Below are 18,652 nucleotides of genomic sequence, written 5' to 3' on the forward strand. Positions count from 1 at the left end.
TACTCAACTAACTAAGCCACGCCCAGCGAATAATATTAACCACCTTGCCAACTTAACCAGCTGTTAAATTCAACTTACTAAGCAACGCCCTGCGAGAATGATAATGAACATAATTGTTCTCAGTCGGTAAACTCAACCCCAAGTACTGAACTCAACCAACTTAGCCACAATCAACTCGTAATCTCATACAATTAATAAAATCATCCAACTTAGCCACGCCCAGCGAGTAATGCCAACCAACTTAGCCATGCGATATGAGAATGATAATTAAGCCGCACCAGCCTTGCCCATTTGGTGAACTCAACCCAAGTAATAAACTCTACCAACTTAACCACACCCAATGAGTAATGTTAACCAAATTAGCCACGCCCAAGGAGTAATGCCAATTGTTGAACTCAACCTAAATTAGTAAACTCAAGTAACTTATCCTCTTAATAATGCTAGTGGCAGAAAACAGCCTGTGTATGGTTTGCCAAAAAAAGAAGAAACTTTGGTTCATATTACATGCTACTGAGAATGCATGACAATGACAAGATTTTTAAGCAAATATAACTGAAGAGCCACTGAGCCACTAGCAAGGCTATACCCATACTTGGAGAAATCCAAGCATTCCCTTTTTAGTGGACGCAGTGCGACATGCTTAACGTGATGGGAAGGGAGCTTAACGTCAAACTACCCAATGGATTTTACCACTTTATTTTTTCCAAATTATTCTTAAATAAAACTCTCGAACACAGAACCTCTGGCGTTGCAAATACGACTCGGACGGCTTAAACCACCCCTTCCCTAGATTTATGGTAACTGAAGTTTGAAAGTCCCAACAAGTAAACAGCCAACTTAGCCTCGCCCGATGGGTAACTCGCATGAAGAATAACCGTTGCGAAAATAAGTAAACTCAACTCGGTTCAACACGAATCAAACAACAAAAAGTGATAATAAACTGGTCCAAAGTTACAAAAGTCTCTTTTTTATTGCTCAGAAATAAGAAACTTTTTTTCTTATTCCTGATCAATACCGGTTTACAATATAAACAATACTTATCTTGCATAGAACGTTAATACGTTTCAATAAATTCATTTGGAATTAACGTGTTACAATGTTAGAATATGTGAAGCATGGAGTTTTTAAATATAATTTGTCAATGATATTATCATTGCGATGTCTGTTAATCAAAAAATGAAATTTTTATGTTTCAGATTGTTCGAGAAGGTAGTGATTTACTGTGATACATTTATAAATCTTATTCCTCTTTCGTTCGTTTTGGGTTTTTATGTTGCCTACGTAGCGGGAAGATGGTGGCAGCAATTTATGGCTATCCCCTGGCCAGACAAGTAAGCTATGGGTTTATATATTTTATTAAACATATGTTTAATTTGTTACTAGATACTGAGATTTGTGCAATTGTAGCTTCATAAAAAATCGTTTGGCGTGTACAAACGACAAAAGTTGTTTATGAATTAACTATTATAATATAGTGTCAAATAATCTTATTATTTATTTTTGATCAAAAAAACTTTGATGTGTTTTACCTTCCTGTTAAGGTCTCGGAGAATACTTAATTATTTTTATAGCTAAAGATATATATGAAAATGTCTTGTTTTTTGTTCTGTTTGATCTGGAGTATAAAAACTTCGTAAGCTTTTCCAACTTTTTATTTTTTATTTTTTTACAAATTAGATTCATTTTGAAATTCTTTCCTCCTCCTCCTCAGTACATTTTTATTTTGTCGTCCGTTGACGAAATAAAACTGTACTGAGGAGGAGGCGGAAAGAGCCTCAAAATGCATCTACATAAAAAAAAATAAAAAGTTGGAAAGGCTTACAAAGTTTTTGTAATCCAGATGTATATGAAAATCTTCATTTAGATTGTATTCAGACAAACTTAGTTGTTATGAAACTATTATCTAAGTATGAGGTGAAATAATCATGTCCTTATTAAATTTTGACGAAGTTTATTTGTGATGAGGATGAGATTTTTTTGTCAATGTTTAAGAAGTAGTGCATCTTCCTTACCTTGACCAAGGTGAACAGCCCGCTTATATTTAGAAAGAAGGATAGTTAATTATAACAATCGCTAAAACTTTCATCTCGGCTATTTACAAGAAGACCAGTCCAAATTTAAATCTTTCACTTCCCCCCCAAAAAACCAGAAGCAGTCCATTATCGCCGAATGAACTTCTACACTTCAATCTATTATCTTTTTTTCTTGCATTTTTGTTTTCTTTTTACCGGAGTAGTTCAGCAACCTTTGAAAAGTTCTAAAATAGATACATTTGTGGAACGGGGGGGAAATGGACCAAATGGCCTACTAATCAGTCAGGTTTTCATCGGCGGAATCGGTGAATCTTCCGTTTTCCATGAAGCCACGAGGCGATTCAAGCCTTGAATACATGGTCAAAACTTTGTTTTTATCGGAACAATGCCAATTAGCAGCTACACTATTTATTAAATAACACGTTTTAACTGTAGTTGCTGTTTTCAACTATTTTTACACTACTAAGAAATCGGGCGATGTTTCGACAATCAATAATAATTTATTGACTAAACAGATTTGTTTGTTTCTAATGAAAACAAAATTAATTAACCTAATTAAAAAATAAACTAGAACAGATAGAAAAATTTTAAATGTTCTTCCTATAAAAAAATGTATTAACAGATTGACGATATATGCAATATTTTTATACAAGACAAGCATCATAAAACATACTCTTAGACAAAAATTATTTGACGAATTTATCGGCCAAAATTGGCTTTTAAAAAAGATCATAATATTCTCCAAATGTGTGGTGATTAGTGACCGTTAATCGATATTTATTTAGAAATCGTGAGATGCGGTCTGGTGTGATGTAGGTTTCAGAAAAACATTTTCTTTATCGTGCCAACGTTTCGATCTTTATTGCGATCATCTTCAGAGCCTGGGATTTACAAACATTGTTTACATTTAACAAATACATGTAGGATGTGGAAAAAAGTGAATTTATACAATGCAAAATATATTTTATATATACAATCAAAGTATTTCTACTCACGCAAAGTGTTTGTCTTCTGTGTAATTGTGCCATTCTTGCGTGTCGTGTCGAGAGTGCCAGTGAGATTTTGCTATTTTGTGTTTATATACGTTGGATTTTGAAGGGGTGGGGAAGGATGTCGGTATAGAAAAGACATTTTTGTATAAGGCATCGACTTCTTTGAGGTGAAAAGAGCCGACGAATGGAAAAAAATGTGTTGGTAATGGTTAATTTTCCACATCCAAAATGTAATGGTTATATGTAAACAATGTTTGTAAATCCCAGGCCCTGAAGATGATCTCAATAAAGATCGAAACGTTGGCACGATAAATAAAATGTTTTTCTGAAACCTACATCACACCAGACAGTATCTCACGATTTCTAAATAAATATTCTCCAAAGTTTATTTTTAAAAAATACCTACAGTTATTTTCCAATTTCTTTTACTTTTCTATTAAACCATCAAAGCCGTTAAGTCATGCGGAATTGTATCTTGTAAATTTATACGGCGTTTATTCGGTGCAAGCAGATCTTTTATATCCTAACAAGTCAAAAATTCCCAGGTATTTCCGTTTCTTTTAAATTGTTTCTGTTTCTAATGATGATAACGAGAATACTCATATTCTACGAATACGAGATTTGATAAACCCCAAATCTTCTGGACTATTATACTTTTACTAGATCCTTAGTTCAGTTCAATTGACCCGTACCTTCTTTGGTGAAGTAGAAAGTCATCGATTGTCATACCTGCAATTAGTTTTCCTGTGTCATCTTGGTACCACCTTATGCCTTCATTGAGTAGTTGATTCACATTCAAAGATAATATGCGTTGCAGTGTCTTCCTCCTAATAGCATAACCTACAAATGAGGTCATTCTTTTGTTTAGGTGTTTTGTCAGATGCCAGTGATCAATATATAACCCTGTCATTCCTCTGATTTATACCCTGTCTACTTTTTATGTTTCATTTTCAGCTCCAGATACAAGACATACAAAAGACTGCTAGTTATGTATTAAAGACTTACTATTAATAAAAATTAAATAAAATTTACATCTTCTACCTCCTATTACTCCTTTCTTCGTAACCATACTCTCCACTCGGACCTCCAAATTCCTTATGCTACTGACCTTACCAAATCCCGATACCTCAAATGTCTCACTAAATTCTCTCTTCATTCCAACCCCCTCGGCTACGACTTTTTCACTCTCTTCCTACAAATCTCCCTAGGAGGTTGAGGCATTGCAACCAACTTTGCATATAAAGACGTCCATCGGGTTCTTGTCATTAAATAAAAGAGCGTAATGATGGGTGGCTCACATTCACACTTAGCATACCACTTATGTTGTTTCCTTGTAACCTATCTGCTTATTCCATAAACTAATGCAGTTGTAGGTTAATAATTGAATAAATCTTTTGTTTTGTTATCGCAAGTTCTCTTGGCCTATAAGTGGTTTTGCAAAGCCTTCTCGACCAGTTGTCAGCTTGTCCAATACCCAAAATTCCTTTATGCATTGACACCAACAGTTTGTTAGGTTTTACCATGTGTGGTGATAAGTGATAAATAAAGGATCAATAAAGATCGAAACGTTGGCACAATAAAGAAAATGTTTTTCTGAAACCTACATCACACCAGACTGCATCTCATGATTTCTAAATAAATGTTTTACCATGTGTTGGAGGATTTGGATACATCACCAACTATTTTGGATATGACATTTTTTACGTGCTAATGCTTTTAGGGCTGTTGGCTGTGAATGATACTTTCAAGATTTTCTATGGCACATATAACTTCATGTATTTCAGCTTAAGAGATGAGGTCTCCCTGAGATTTATTGCTTATAATTTGAGCTTGCATTCTGAGTATAACTGACCCAGTTCCTTCACTCATTTTGGAGACATCTGTATGTATATCAATATTTGATTTTCTTCTGATTTCTTCTTCCTCTTTGTAGTCTGTTACAACTTTATAGGATGCTGCTTCCAGGAACATATAGTCAGTCAGAATTTGTTTCTTGTATGCCTAAAATGTTAAGTCCCATTAAATTGCTTCAGGAGTCTGCACAAGCTTTTCCTAACTTTGTGTATTTTTCCAATGGAGGTAGGTTTAATTGTGTTACTAAGGCAACTGATGAGGTATTGTCATAGCTTTTGCAATGCATAGATATGCTCAAATTTCAAGGTAAATTTCCTGTCAAAGATAATTCCTCATAAATTTAATGTCATGTTTGAACTGCAGTTTCTACTGAGAGAAACATGACATGAAAATTGCAAATTTATAAACATTTGAACAGAATTTTTTCTCAAGATTTGTCACGTAATTATTTTCATAATTCAAACCAAACATTTCTGCCAAAATAAATCGATTAATTAACATTTAATTAATGTTTATTTCTGTTTAGAGTTATGCATTCCTTGGCATTATATGTTGGTGGTAATGATGAACAGGGCCGAATCCTAAGGCGTACCCTGATGAGATATTTAAACCTTTCCCTAGTACTAGTACTTCGCTCGATTAGTTCCGCTGTCAAAAGGAGATTCCCAACAATGGACCACCTCGTTGAAGCTGGTAAGCGTAATCTGATAACTTTTTGTTTGATTGCTCTTTAATATAATAACGGTTTATTTGTTTAATTTGCATGGTTGACTTTTCAAATTTTATAGAAAGAGAGAAATTGAACTGGAAAGGTTAAAAACACATGTTCTAGTTTTCTTTTTGTTGTATTAAAAACATGCCAAGTGGGTCATCATTTTTTTTTTTTTTTTTTATTTAGCTCTCAGCTTGAATGAATTTACCCGGGAACAAGGGGATTTTCTGGTTTGGTAGATCATTAACATCCCACAAAGCAATCTTAAAACAGTAAATTCGTTGCAAATGACCACTTAAAAAGCCATTCGTAGACGTATAAACACTGTTCCTGACAATTTGAAGGCCATTCGACTCTCCTCAGATCTATCCGTAAATATTTCAAGCATCAAATAATTTTGGACCGTCTTTCAAAGGTTTATTCAGAAGTTGAAGTATTTGCATCATCTAACTCACATGAGATGACAAGTATTAATGATGACAGCTCCCTCTCTATTTCTATTTTTAAAAATTTTCTTCCCTTTTAAAAATTTCCCAGTAAGGATTTATTTTTACTCTCGATAAATTAAATTATGGTATATATTTTATTATAATTTTGGTGTTTTTATATGTTATCAGAAATTTATTAGTCTTTGGATAAGCTTTTATTGATATTTCGGGAGCTTCTTCTGCTAAACCTCTTCAGTAATGTTTTCCTTTTCATTATTAAAATTTTTCACTTGTCAGTTGTTGTTTTTTTCGATCAATTTTTATTATTATTCCTCTGAGTATTTAAATACTTTTTATTGTAAATTTTATTAAAGCCCTATTACACTTGGATCATTCTTCTTTTCTAATAATAAAGAAGGAACAGACAATTTGAAGTCAACTCCATTTTTTAAATATATCATTGGGCTTTAGGTTTTGGATTTTCTGATTTATATTATGAATTTTCTACAGACAGCTACCTTACGAATTTTCTGCCCAGGGTTCATGACGCCCCTCGAGCTGGAGATCTTCTCGGCCGTTCCAAATGTAGAATTTAACACTTATTGGATACCCTGTACGTGGTTTATCTGCCTCCTCAAAGATGCAAAGAAGACCAGCCGGATTAATGATATGCAGGGCCTGAAATTAATAATGGAGGTGATTTTTTAAATATATATATTTTTTTTACAATCTAGTTTTGTAAAAATAGCACTGATCATCTAGTTTTGAAAGTGACTTTTCTGATTCTTTGCCGTGTTCATTTTTAGCCCTATCCCATATTGCTATATTTAGTCTACTCTATTATTATCAAAACATCTATAGGTTTTGTAAATTAACATGTTAAAAAATTTCCCTTTTGTTTAATTTATTTTTGTCAATTTTGTTCGTAGGAATTTAATGAATTTCGATCCAAATGTGGCCTGCTCTGGAGTTATGACTGGATTTCAATTCCACTGGTTTATACACAGGTTGGTATGTATTCCCCCTTGCAATTAGTTGATAAAATGTTTCTTTTTTTATGCATGTCTAAATATTAACTGTCGGCTAGTAATTAATTTAAGACCAAAAATTATTACACAGTTTATAAAGTCAAACAGAAAAATCTGTCAATATTTATATCGTAATAGTATCATATAAGACACACTGAATTTAGCAAAATGCTGATACGCTTCTGACAGACCAAACCAGCGAGGGTAGGCAATATGATTAGTAATCATCATATTACAGATTCATCAATCTCTAAACCACAGGAGAAAATTGCATTATTTATATCACAGTTAGAAAATTGGACTATTTCTATGATTAAAATACAATAATTAATTAGAGTTTTTATCTACTCATATGTTTCTATGATTTATAACAGTCTCGTGTGATTTTTGAATTTTTATAACTGATACGAGCCCAATCAAATCCCCTAAGATTTAAGACGGTTATACCGTTTCCATTCTACAATCGTTTAAAAGCAATTATGCTCATAAAAATGTTTTAAACAACATAATATGTTGCACAACCTTGGGGCATGAGAGTAGGTACAGATCACTATCGAATATCTCAGGTTCATAAATATTCGAAGAAAAAAAAAAAGTAACTCAATCCATTCAAAAGTTACAATTTTTTAGTGTTTATTTAAGAAAAATATATTTCTCTACATAAAACCTGAATTTTCTCCATTCTAACGTAACTGTTACTAACTTTTGACCCCATTTTTAGCTTTAGCACCAAATTTCATTTTAGATTAGTGCATTTTTGTTCTAAAAATTACCACTCTACTTACAAAATAACTGCACAAAAATACAATTTGTGAAATGGTAATTTTTGATCAACCTCTTTAAACCATAACTCTCTTACATTACATTTTTTTAAACGTCAAACCAACTAAAAATTTCAACATTTTATGAGCTTTCCGACGGTCTATTCGAAACATTGATTATTTTGATGGGCAATTTTAGTTGGACCTTGGAAAAAAAAAAAGTGGTCCAGGACATATCCTGGAATATAAATGTATTGCCCAAGAGTTGGCATGTAAATTTATAATTAGTAATTGCATTCTCAAAAAATTTATTAGTAAAGAAACAAACTGTTCTTCAGAATAAAAATTAACACATTTTAAAAGAACAAATTTCTTATTTTTGATAAAAAAAGAAAGTGAGATAAACATTTTAAAAAAAAGTTAGATAGTTAAATATTTACCATTGAGGCAATGAGAAAAAAAGCAAAATTTTGTATTAGAAACAATGGAGGACATTTTGAAACTAATAAAATAGCAGATTAACTTTTTCTTTGTTTGTCTCACATTATTTTTAATGAAATTAGTATTAAGTAATTAATAAAATTAAATAAATAGAATTGAAATGGGTGAATGACAGGAAAAGAAAAGCCACAAAAAGAGAGGGCTGCCCTATAACTAACAAAAAAAAATTACAGATTTACTTTTTTTGAGCCAAAAATGTTCAATTCATAAATGTTTATTTTTATAATAAATTATTAACGTAATTATTTTATATGGTATAGGTAGTCACAATTGCAACTTATTCATTTTTTCTCGCTGCACTCGTCGGAAGGCAGTATGTGGAGGAAGCAAAGAAACAGCTTCAAATGGAAATAGATATATATCTTCCAGTCTTCACGATTTTGCAGTTCTTCTTTTTCATGGGTCTTTTGAAGGTGATTCCTTATCGAAATTTAAAAAGAAAAACAGAATGTTAACTTATAAAATTTATATTAAAAGGTTGCAGAACAACTTATAAATCCTTTTGGAGACGACGACGAGGATTTCGAGCTCAACTGGCTCATCGACCGCCACACAAAAGTCTCTTACCTCGGCGTTGATACATTAATGGCGAAATCGCCTCCTTTGGTCAAAGACAAGTACTTCGACGAAGTAAACCTCACCCTGCCTTACACAGGAGCTGCTTTCGCCTACAAGAAGAAAACATACAGAGGATCTGTTCATAACATGCAGTAAGTTACATTAAATATTGGGGTTATAATTGTTTAAACAATATAAACTACTTATGTTTCTATTTAGGTTCATGAGCCATAGCCATATAGTAAATCAATTGATGGAACAAAAATTTTGACAATGGTGATTATAGCATCAATTTTGGTCTGGTGATTTGAATTTATGTTCATGCACCATTCAAATTGCATTAATTGTTCACTGTTTCAATATCACAAAGATTACACAACCAAACATTATTGGGTTAAATTATTGAGATTTAAAAAAAAATAAAAACAGTTAATACGGAAATGATAAAAAATGAAAAGACAGTTTCTGGAATAAGGAGGAATGCAAAAGATTGTTTGATTAACATTTGTATGCCTGATGTTTTAATTTCTGTGTGCTCCATTTTTGTTTTTGCATAGGTAGATGCAAAGTGTATAGTGCTTTTTCTAGTTTTCATATCCTCACAATACTTCTCAATCTCAAGTTTTTTCCCTTTCAAGCTAAAATTAAAAAAAAAAATAATTAAAAAAATAGACATTTGGAATATTATCACCTATTTATTATGTACTGATGTCAAAGATATGTTATAATTTGATATTACATTCTGCCTTTTACTTCCTTAAGCAAGGTGTCCACTAGCAATAAATCTTGCACAGTTGACTTCCGCAAGGAACTTTTGGCGTGTAAACACTCGTGTTGCTGCAAGTCGCACATGTGCAAAGTTATTTTGACCTTATTGTTTATATATACCTTATATGTTGTGTGATAACAATAAAGATGGAAGTTTTTATTGCAAGCTTTCGCTGTTTTCGATACGAATGAGAAAAAAATGTGGTGTTGTGAAAAAATAATGACGCTTATTTGAATTAATGGATGCAAAATCAAAGGATTTAAAAAATAAAGAAGAAATAAGAAAAACACTACTTTGCAGATTCTAGCAACTGAATTCCACACAATAGAATTAGAAGTGGCCAGAAAATTAAATAATTTAAAAACACAATATGGACAAGAACTTAAAAAACAATGAAAACATAAAAGCGGACAGAGCAAAGAAGAGTTATACGTGAACAAATGATAATATTTCTAAATTCAAAAAAAAATTAATTAAATACAATTTAAATTTTTTTAGTTGAATTGGGCCCTCGGTTCTGAAATCAGTTAAAAACCAATTAAGAAGGCCAAGGTTATCACGCTTTAAAATCCAGTCGCATACCCATATTTTTTTGTTTTTCTTTTTTCTGCTTTTCTTTTTTTTTATTACAACTACATACATGTGGAAAAGTGAATTTTTCTCCACATCCAAAATATAATTGTAATATGTAAACAATGTTTGTAATTCCCAGGCCCTGAAGATGATCTCAATAAAGAACGAAACGTTGGCACGATAAAGAAAATGTTTTTCTGAAACCTACATCACATCAGACCACATCTCATGATTTCTAAATAAATAACACTATAGCAGAAGCTGCACATATTTGCAATAACTCAGCATCTTGAACTAGTGAACATTGCAGCTAATATAATATTCGTGGAAATGGATCAGCAAAAAATTTGCGTCATAAAGTCAATTTGTGTTTACTTGCAAAAGCGACTTGAGCTTAGACAAATTGCAAACAGTATAAACCTTAATAGAAGTACTTGCAGAAAAATTGTGCTAGAATTATTGCTAGTATATAATACACTTTAGCCTGTCGTTCAAAATGTGTGTACATAGCACATTTATTTATTATTTACAATAATTTATTCAATTGTTATTTATTAATTGAAGTCTCATAATTTTGTCATTTGCCATTTTAGGGTACCTGAAGACCAGCAGTCAATGTTCTTACCCGAGATAGCAGAAGAAGACGAAAATGAACCGACTCCTTTGAGGCAAACTCCAAAGAATTCTTACCTAAATTTAAATATGCCATCAGCCAATGCACCAGCAGGTATTTGGCGGTAAGACGTGTGTCCTACCCCCCAAATCCCATGTCCTTTCCAACATATCTTTTTATTTTTGTTATCTTTTTATTTCATTCAATAAATAATAACGTTAACATGGAGAGGCATGAAATCGACGTGCAACACCCAAGAAGTAGATGACAATATGACCCATACAGATATACTTATGAGGGATGATGTCAAACTAACAAAATATAGAAGTAATGTTTCAGTACAAAACTAACAATCAAACATTCAATGCAATATCTTTACTATTTTTCAATCGAAGATAAATACGACATTGAAAAAAAAAAAAAATCTAAATGATAAAAATTCAATCGAGATAACAATAAAATTAATCAATCCACTTTTTTTTTGGCATTTCCTTTCTTCTCGGAGCCCAACTCAATTTTAATAAGGCTGACATTTTCCGTGGATATGGGATTTTCCGTTGCCCACACTGTTGTTGCATCAGCCCATAGTTTTAAGCATAACTTTAACTAATTAAGGTTTTTAGTCGAGATAAAAAAGTCAATGGCACGAGCAGGATTCGAACCCACGATCTTCGGCTTGATACGCCGCTGCTCTACCACTTGAGCTATCGTGACCTCGATCCACTTGGACACCAACTTCCCATCTCAACTGCACCTTTTGAATTTTCCCTCCTTTTTGCCATTTTTCAAATGTCGTGTAATCGGATTGGATTCTCGATGACAAATGAAATGGCCACAGAGAGCTTTAGTGAAGTATACTTCATTTTTAATCATTAAATTCACTAATTTCGTGGTCCGCTTGACCAATTAATATATTATAATTAATTAAGGTTTTTAGTCGAGATAAAAAAGTCAATGGCACGAGTGGGATTCGAACCCACGATCTTCGGCTTGATACGCCACTGCTCTACCACTTCGAATCCCGTNTTAATATAATATATTAATTGGTCAAGCGGACCACGAAATTAGTGAACATAACTTTAACATGAACTGTATTGATTGTTGGTTGTGATATCTTGAAATTCTACACTTGGAATGCTAAAAATGGGCTTTATAGCGAAACGTCCGCCTCTAAACAGAATAAATTTATTCTTTATGAAAGATGAAATTTGATATTTCAATAAAATTTAAATTTATTTTGAAAAACGTTGAATGTTATTGTGTCATCCATTTACGCTAGATAATACTATTGTTTTACTAATACCTTCAACCCGGACATCACAATTTTGATTAGTTACCGTTATTCAATGATTGTTCGAAAAATTTGATGCAAATCTACAGAATTTTCATACAGCCGTCATCATACTTTCAGTGTTTCTAGATCAATGGTTCCCAATGTGGTCCCTACGAACCCCCAGGTGTCCCCGGTATCATTCAGGGGGTCCGTGGAAAATTAAAATTGATTTGGGGATCTCTGAACAACGTCAGGGGGTCCGCGCAAGGTTTGATATAAAATAATATAAATAATAATATAATATAAACCAGAAGTACTTTGATTATCTAAAAGTGCATGTTTAAATCGATTTTATGCGCTCTTTGATTCAGTGTTGGAATTCCTGGAAACCAAAGGCAATGATTTGCGACACAATTTAATTAACTCAAAAAATGACATAGCCTATATGTCTGATTTATTTGCCAAATTTGACAAAACTAATTTGAAACTACAAGGTGACCAATTAAATTTAATCAAAACTAAAAGTGTAATATCTGTGGTTGTTGCAAAACTTTTTCTTTACTAGTTTAGTTCACAAAACTTGGGAAGAGGAGAATGCTCTCAGTTTCAAAATCTTTCGAAATTGCAAATTAGAGATGAAGATTTGCTTGCTTGCTGTCAACACTTAACGGCTCTTCATACAGACCTGAATAAAAGATTTGAAGACATTCTTCACTTGGATATTCCCGACTTTTGCGCGTGGACAAACTCAGATCCCAAACACAGATGAATCCATACTAATACAGGAGAAGCTGAAATATTCACAAATGAGGAACTTAAACCAATGTTTGAACAAGGACACCACAAATTCTGGTTACAAAAACAGATCCCAATTTTATATCCTGCATTATGGGTTATTGTACAGAAGTGGTTGACTGCTTTTCCGTCTTCCTATTTTGTAGAACGTGGATTCAGCGTCGTTATGAACCTCATCACAAAAAACAAAAACCGATTAGAAATTATACAGTCATAACATCTCATCACGTTCATCCAAATCATTAATTTTTTTATATTTTATTTTAAACAAAAGTAATTAATATTATATATATGTATAATTTATAATTTTAAAAATACTTTACAATTAATTGGTCAAGCGGACCACGAAAATAGTGAATTTAAAAATACTTCTTCAACAAAACTTTTTTTTTAATTTGTAATTTTTATATTATGCATTTATGTGGCTTTTTCACTTTGGGGTCCATGGGCAATTTTTGACTACAAAAAGGGGTCCATGGGCCAAAAAAGTTTGGGAACCACTGTTCTAGATGATTTTGTTTCAATTCTTCACTTCTTTGGCAGTAATTCTTTTATATGAAACAATTTGATAAATCAAAAATGCACAAAAATAAATTATCAGTTCTTATAAATATTTATATTTGATAAATAATCTGCTAACACTAAGTTATGATTTTTTTAAAATAATTTTAAATACAGTGTAGTCCCACTAGTCTAAACCAATTTTGTTAAAACCCACAACTGAAGATTGCAAGAAGCTAAAATGCATCTGACATTGGCAGACCAAAATTATCAGGGTCCATAAACTACAGATTACTGCAAATAAAAGAGTTTGGATTGTGCTAGGTTTTAATAATTTACTAGTAATACTATCAAAATTTAACTGAAAAATGCAAAACTTATACTTTGGAGTCTAAAAGTTTTCCAATTCGCTGATAGAAAAGTGTTTAGATAAGGTGAACTTTTGGATTATCAGGACTCCACTGTATATTCTTTCTGTTATATTTTTTTTCATATGAAGTAATCATGGATTTTTTATTATCATTTCAAACCTATGTAAAAATGTATTTTAATTATTTTACAGGCAGAGTGTTAGCAGTATTACGGGAGATCGTTTTTCAAATATTGAAGAGGGTGTCCCTTCCTTTCCCGATGGCCAAGAATCTAAAGTAAAACCATACTTCTTCAAGAAAATGGCGATGATGCCTAAGCAAGACAAGTTTTTCAACACTTCTGAAATGAGACAGTGGTCATCAAACTCAACAATAGACAGTTTTTGTTCAATGACAGGTGCGATGGAGTCATCTTTTGAGACACCGACCGAAGGAGATGACAAAAAAGATACAAAAAGCTTGAGGAGGCCTAGCGGCAGTTCAGGCCAGTGGAAAGGAGTCAGATGGAAACCAGTTTTAGACGACAGTTGCGGTGACGTCTGGAGTGACAACACCGACAGGCGATGCTCGGCATCTTCTACCACACTGTGTTCATCATGTAAGAAGACATTAGATACACCTTCAGCAGAAAGACGAAATACTGCACCATCTGATCATAAATTCCGTTGCCTCGCTTACAAAGAAGGTTGTTCAGCTTATAATAAACTAGACAAATCTTTTACAAAAAGCCTGCCCAACCTTCACAAAACGAACGGTTCCGATAAAACCGAAGATTTGGCAGATATGGCTGAAAAAGACGAATAAGGATCGGTGGCCTTTTAAACATGGTTGTGTGTCTCAAAGACATTTTTATAATAATTCATTTATTAATATATAGGGGAACAATATGCCGGCTCCTTTGAACAGTATTAAAAACACATAGTCACTTATTTATATTTATTAAAGACTGTCTCACGTTCACAATCACTTGCACATCGAATTTATTTGTACTTGTTTAGGGTTGTTAGGCTCTAATTCTTGGAGTTCATAATTTTCTACGTGATTATTAGTACAATGTAAATATATCTTACGGTTTCGATGCCAAATTTACTTTTAAGTTTTGTTGTATAGCTAGATATGAAACTGATGTGTAATATATTTATTATTTAAAAAAGCTAATTACATTTTATAACCACCTATTTGATCGTTTGTCAAATATAATTTTATATTTTAAAATTCTTTTGTTTATTAATAACCAACTTTCTACAAGTGTTCATTGCACAATTTCCCTTATTTATTTTTTACAATTATAAATAAAACCACAAAGACAACAAAACATTTTAAAACTGAACAAAAATATTTTAATAGAAATCCTAGACAATATTCTGTAATTCTTACAAAACATTACAAAACAGCAATGTAATGCAGCTTATATATATCTTTTTTCCCCCTTCTTTTTTTTTACGAGGGTTCGCAACAGCACAGGTCACAACGCCCAATGCAGCTTATTAACATTATACATAAATATGTATAAAAGATATGTAAAGGGAGAGAGAGTGAGTGAGATAAAAAAAATGGTTCACAGAAGGGTATACAGGCAACAGTAAGTATCAAGTAAAATAGCAAAAAAAAATTTTTTATTAAACTAGTAGTACAACTCATAAATATGAAAATGACAAAACAAAAAATTGGATGGAAGTTGAAAATTAACACCCTTTGTTGATTTAGTTACTGGTGGTTTATTGGTTTTGTTGCATTCATTAAAATTGTTCATTATTGATTAATACTCTGGATGCCAGTATAGTCTGGATAGCCATTTTCTCTGATAGTCAGACGGAATTTAAGGCCGTAACCACATGTGCGGTAAAGGCAAGAAGTGTATGGATTTGCATGGAATCCCTGGCAGAAGTCAGTGGCACAATGACCTGACCCTGGCATGGGTTCCCAGGACATAGAGGCAATGAGAAAATGGACATATTGGCCAAAAAAGGAGCCAATATTGTTTCTCTAGGCTCCAAACCCCATTGTGGCCTAGCACCTTGCCACAAAAAAGAATACATCCAAAAATGGATACTTAATGAGTCCAAAACCCCAGCATGAGATATGCAAAGAGAAGGGTCATCTGCAAGACTTTAAGAAATTGCTGGAAGGTCGTTGGAAGTATTGGACTCCTGGCTTATGACTAGGGGCACTGCCGCCTAAGAAACACAACAGGAGCACAAACAGAAGAAACACTATGCAGATACTGCTTAGAAGAAGAGGAGACTGCAGAACAAGTCTAATGCTTTTGTGAGGGTTTATGTAGCTGTAGACTCTTGCTACTAGTAGAGGAAAAGCCGCAACAAGTTCCTCCACTAAGGAGACGCTGGCAAGACTGTGGAGGTTGATTAACTCAAGCTAGCCAGTGTGTTATAAAACTAGGGCAGCACAAGGCCTACTCAGGTCAAGGTGCAAAAGGCCTTGTGACCACCTCTTTTATCTCTATCCCCTATCCCGAATGCTCTGGATAAAATAACGAATTCAAATGTTATCTTTTTTTTTCTTTTTTTTTTAACTGTCTGTTACTCTTTCTCAAAATTTCCAAATATGATTTATACATACTTTATTTTCGACATACTATATATATCCACATAGCTGTTATTTGTGCCATTTTAAACAAATAAATAGGTTTATATTGGTAAAGAAACAAATTGACATTGTAAACATCTAAAAGTCTTTTTTTCCCCCAAATATGATTATGCTGTTATTTATACCAATTCAAACAAATAACTAGTTTTTTTAAAGACGGTATTTCAACTATGAGACTACGAGGTTACATGAACCCCTGGGGTGCCAATGTTTTTAATGTTCTCTGGAAAAAAAAAAATTGTATGTTCGGTTCAAATTCAGGGCCGCTGGATTCGAACCTGGGATCTTTATCTTAGAGTGGTGAGCACCGTGTCAACACCTAAACCATTGCAGCCACCAACGCCCAAATAACCCCAAATAATTTAAGTTAGTAAAGAAACAAATTGACATTTTATACATCTACAAGTCAATTTTTGTACATTTGAATTTGAACGAAAATTTTGACTGTCTGAGTATCAGTCTATCTCAACACTTGCAAATATGATTCATATTACTATGTATATCCACATAGCTGTTATTTGTACCAATTCAAACAAATAAGCAGGTAGAGTTGGACAGTGACATTTGAAACATCTAAACGTCAATTTTTGAATTTGAATGAAAATGTTGACTTTTGGTGTCTCTGTCAGTCTTTCTCAATGATTCCAAATATGATTCAAATTACTATGTATATCCAATTAGCTGTTATTGTAACCAATTCGAACAAATAATTAGGTTTAAGTTGGGAAAGAAACAAACTGACATTTTTAAACATCTAAAAGACTTTTGAATTTGAATGAAAATTTTGGTTTTTTTTGTGTATGTCTGTCAGTCTTTCTCAACACTTCCAAATATGATTCATGCTAATATATGTAACCATATAGCTGTTATTCGTACCAATACGAACAAATAAGTAGGTGGACATTGACATTTTATACACCAAAAAGTAAATTTTTGAATTTGAATGAAAATTTTGACTTTTTTGTGTTTGTCTGTCTTTCTCAATGATTCCAAATTTGATTAATATTTATTATGTGTAACCACATAACTGTTATTTGTACCAATATGAACAAATAAATAGGTGGAGTTGGACATTGACATTTTATACATCAAAAAGTAAATTTTTCAATTTGAATGAAAATTTTGACTTTTTTGTGTCTGCCTGTTAGCCTTTCTCAATGTTTCCAAATTTTATTCGTATGGTAATACTATGTGTATACACATAGCTGTTATTTGAACCAATTTGAACAAAATAAATATATCAGGTTGGACATTGACATTTTAAACTTCTAAAAGTAAATTTTTGAATTTGAATGAAAATTTTGACTTTTTGTGTCTGTCTGCCTTTCTCAATGATTCCAAATTTGATTCATATTTATTATGTGTAACCACATAACTGTTATTTGTACCAATACGAACAAATAAGTAGGTGAATTGGACATTGACATTTTATACATCTAAAAGTAAATTTTTCAATTTGAATGAAAATTTTGACTTTTTTGTGTGTCTATCAATCTTTCTCAACGCTTCCAAATTTTATTCATATGGTAATACTATGTGCATAGCTGTTATTTGAACAAATAACTATATCAGGTTGGACATTGACATATTAAACTTCTAAAAGTCAATTTTTCAATTTGAATGAATTTTTTGACTTTTTTGTGTCTCCCTGGCAGTCTATCTCAATGCTTCCAAATATGATTCATATTAGTATGTGTAACCACATAGCTGTTATTCGTACCAATTCGAACAAATAAATAGGTGAATTGGACATTGGCATTTTATACATCTAAAAGTCAATTTTTCAATTTGAATGAAAATTTTGACTTTTTTTGTGTCTCCCTGTCAGTAGATCTCAATGCTTCCATATGATTCATATTACTATGTATATCCACATAGTTGGACATAGGACATACATCCAAAAGTCAATTTTGCTTGGACGAATTGACTGGGAAATTTTTGTTTGTCGCCCAGCCAAGTATTATTTATAGCATAAATTGTAAAGTGCGTTCCATCTGGGCGCCGTTAATTTTCCAAAACTTATTCCACCCCAATTTGTTATTGTTGTTGTTTTGTCCAGAAATGCAATCCGTTGCGCAATTTCGATTGCAGGAGAGTCACAACTTTCTCCGCCCTATTTGACTTGGGTTGAATCAATATATTAAGGAAAGGGGGAAAGAGGGCCTTACCCGGTCCAACACGCCCTTTATTGATTTTTCAACTACAATTTTCCGTTTTGTCAGTTCAGTTTTGGCTTGTTTTTTTTCTTTAAATGAAAAATTTATTTTGAAGTTTTAAAAATAG

At 32.6% G+C, this 18,652-nt stretch overlaps 1 protein-coding gene across 4 annotated transcripts in view; it reads left to right on the top strand.

Annotated features, from left to right (window-relative positions):
- Window positions 1-14,930, top strand: part of LOC106668675 (bestrophin-2-like) — a 38,946-nt gene extending 24,016 nt beyond the window's left edge. The window contains exons 2-9 of one of the 4 annotated variants that reach the window (XM_014397646.2): window positions 1,197-1,331; window positions 5,406-5,572; window positions 6,558-6,715; window positions 6,949-7,026; window positions 8,570-8,722; window positions 8,787-9,019; window positions 10,803-10,936; window positions 13,954-14,133. In XM_014397646.2, the coding sequence (XP_014253132.1) occupies window positions 1,197-1,331; window positions 5,406-5,572; window positions 6,558-6,715; window positions 6,949-7,026; window positions 8,570-8,722; window positions 8,787-9,019; window positions 10,803-10,936; window positions 13,954-14,042 (1,147 nt within the window). In that variant the 3' untranslated portion in view covers window positions 14,043-14,133. Of the gene's footprint in view, window positions 1-1,196; window positions 1,332-5,167; window positions 5,321-5,405; window positions 5,573-6,557; window positions 6,716-6,948; window positions 7,027-8,569; window positions 8,723-8,786; window positions 9,020-10,802; window positions 10,947-13,953 lie in introns of those variants that run through there. The other 3 variants (XM_014397644.2, XM_014397643.2, XM_014397645.2) reach the window with 3 other exon arrangements.
- The last annotated feature ends 3,722 nt before the right edge of the window (window positions 14,931-18,652 follow it).

The sequence above is a fragment of the Cimex lectularius genome, unplaced genomic scaffold (genome assembly GCF_000648675.2).
Source record: "Cimex lectularius strain Harlan isolate CLEC.00 unplaced genomic scaffold, Clec_2.1 scaffold111, whole genome shotgun sequence".
Lineage (NCBI taxonomy): Eukaryota > Metazoa > Arthropoda > Insecta > Hemiptera > Cimicidae > Cimex > Cimex lectularius.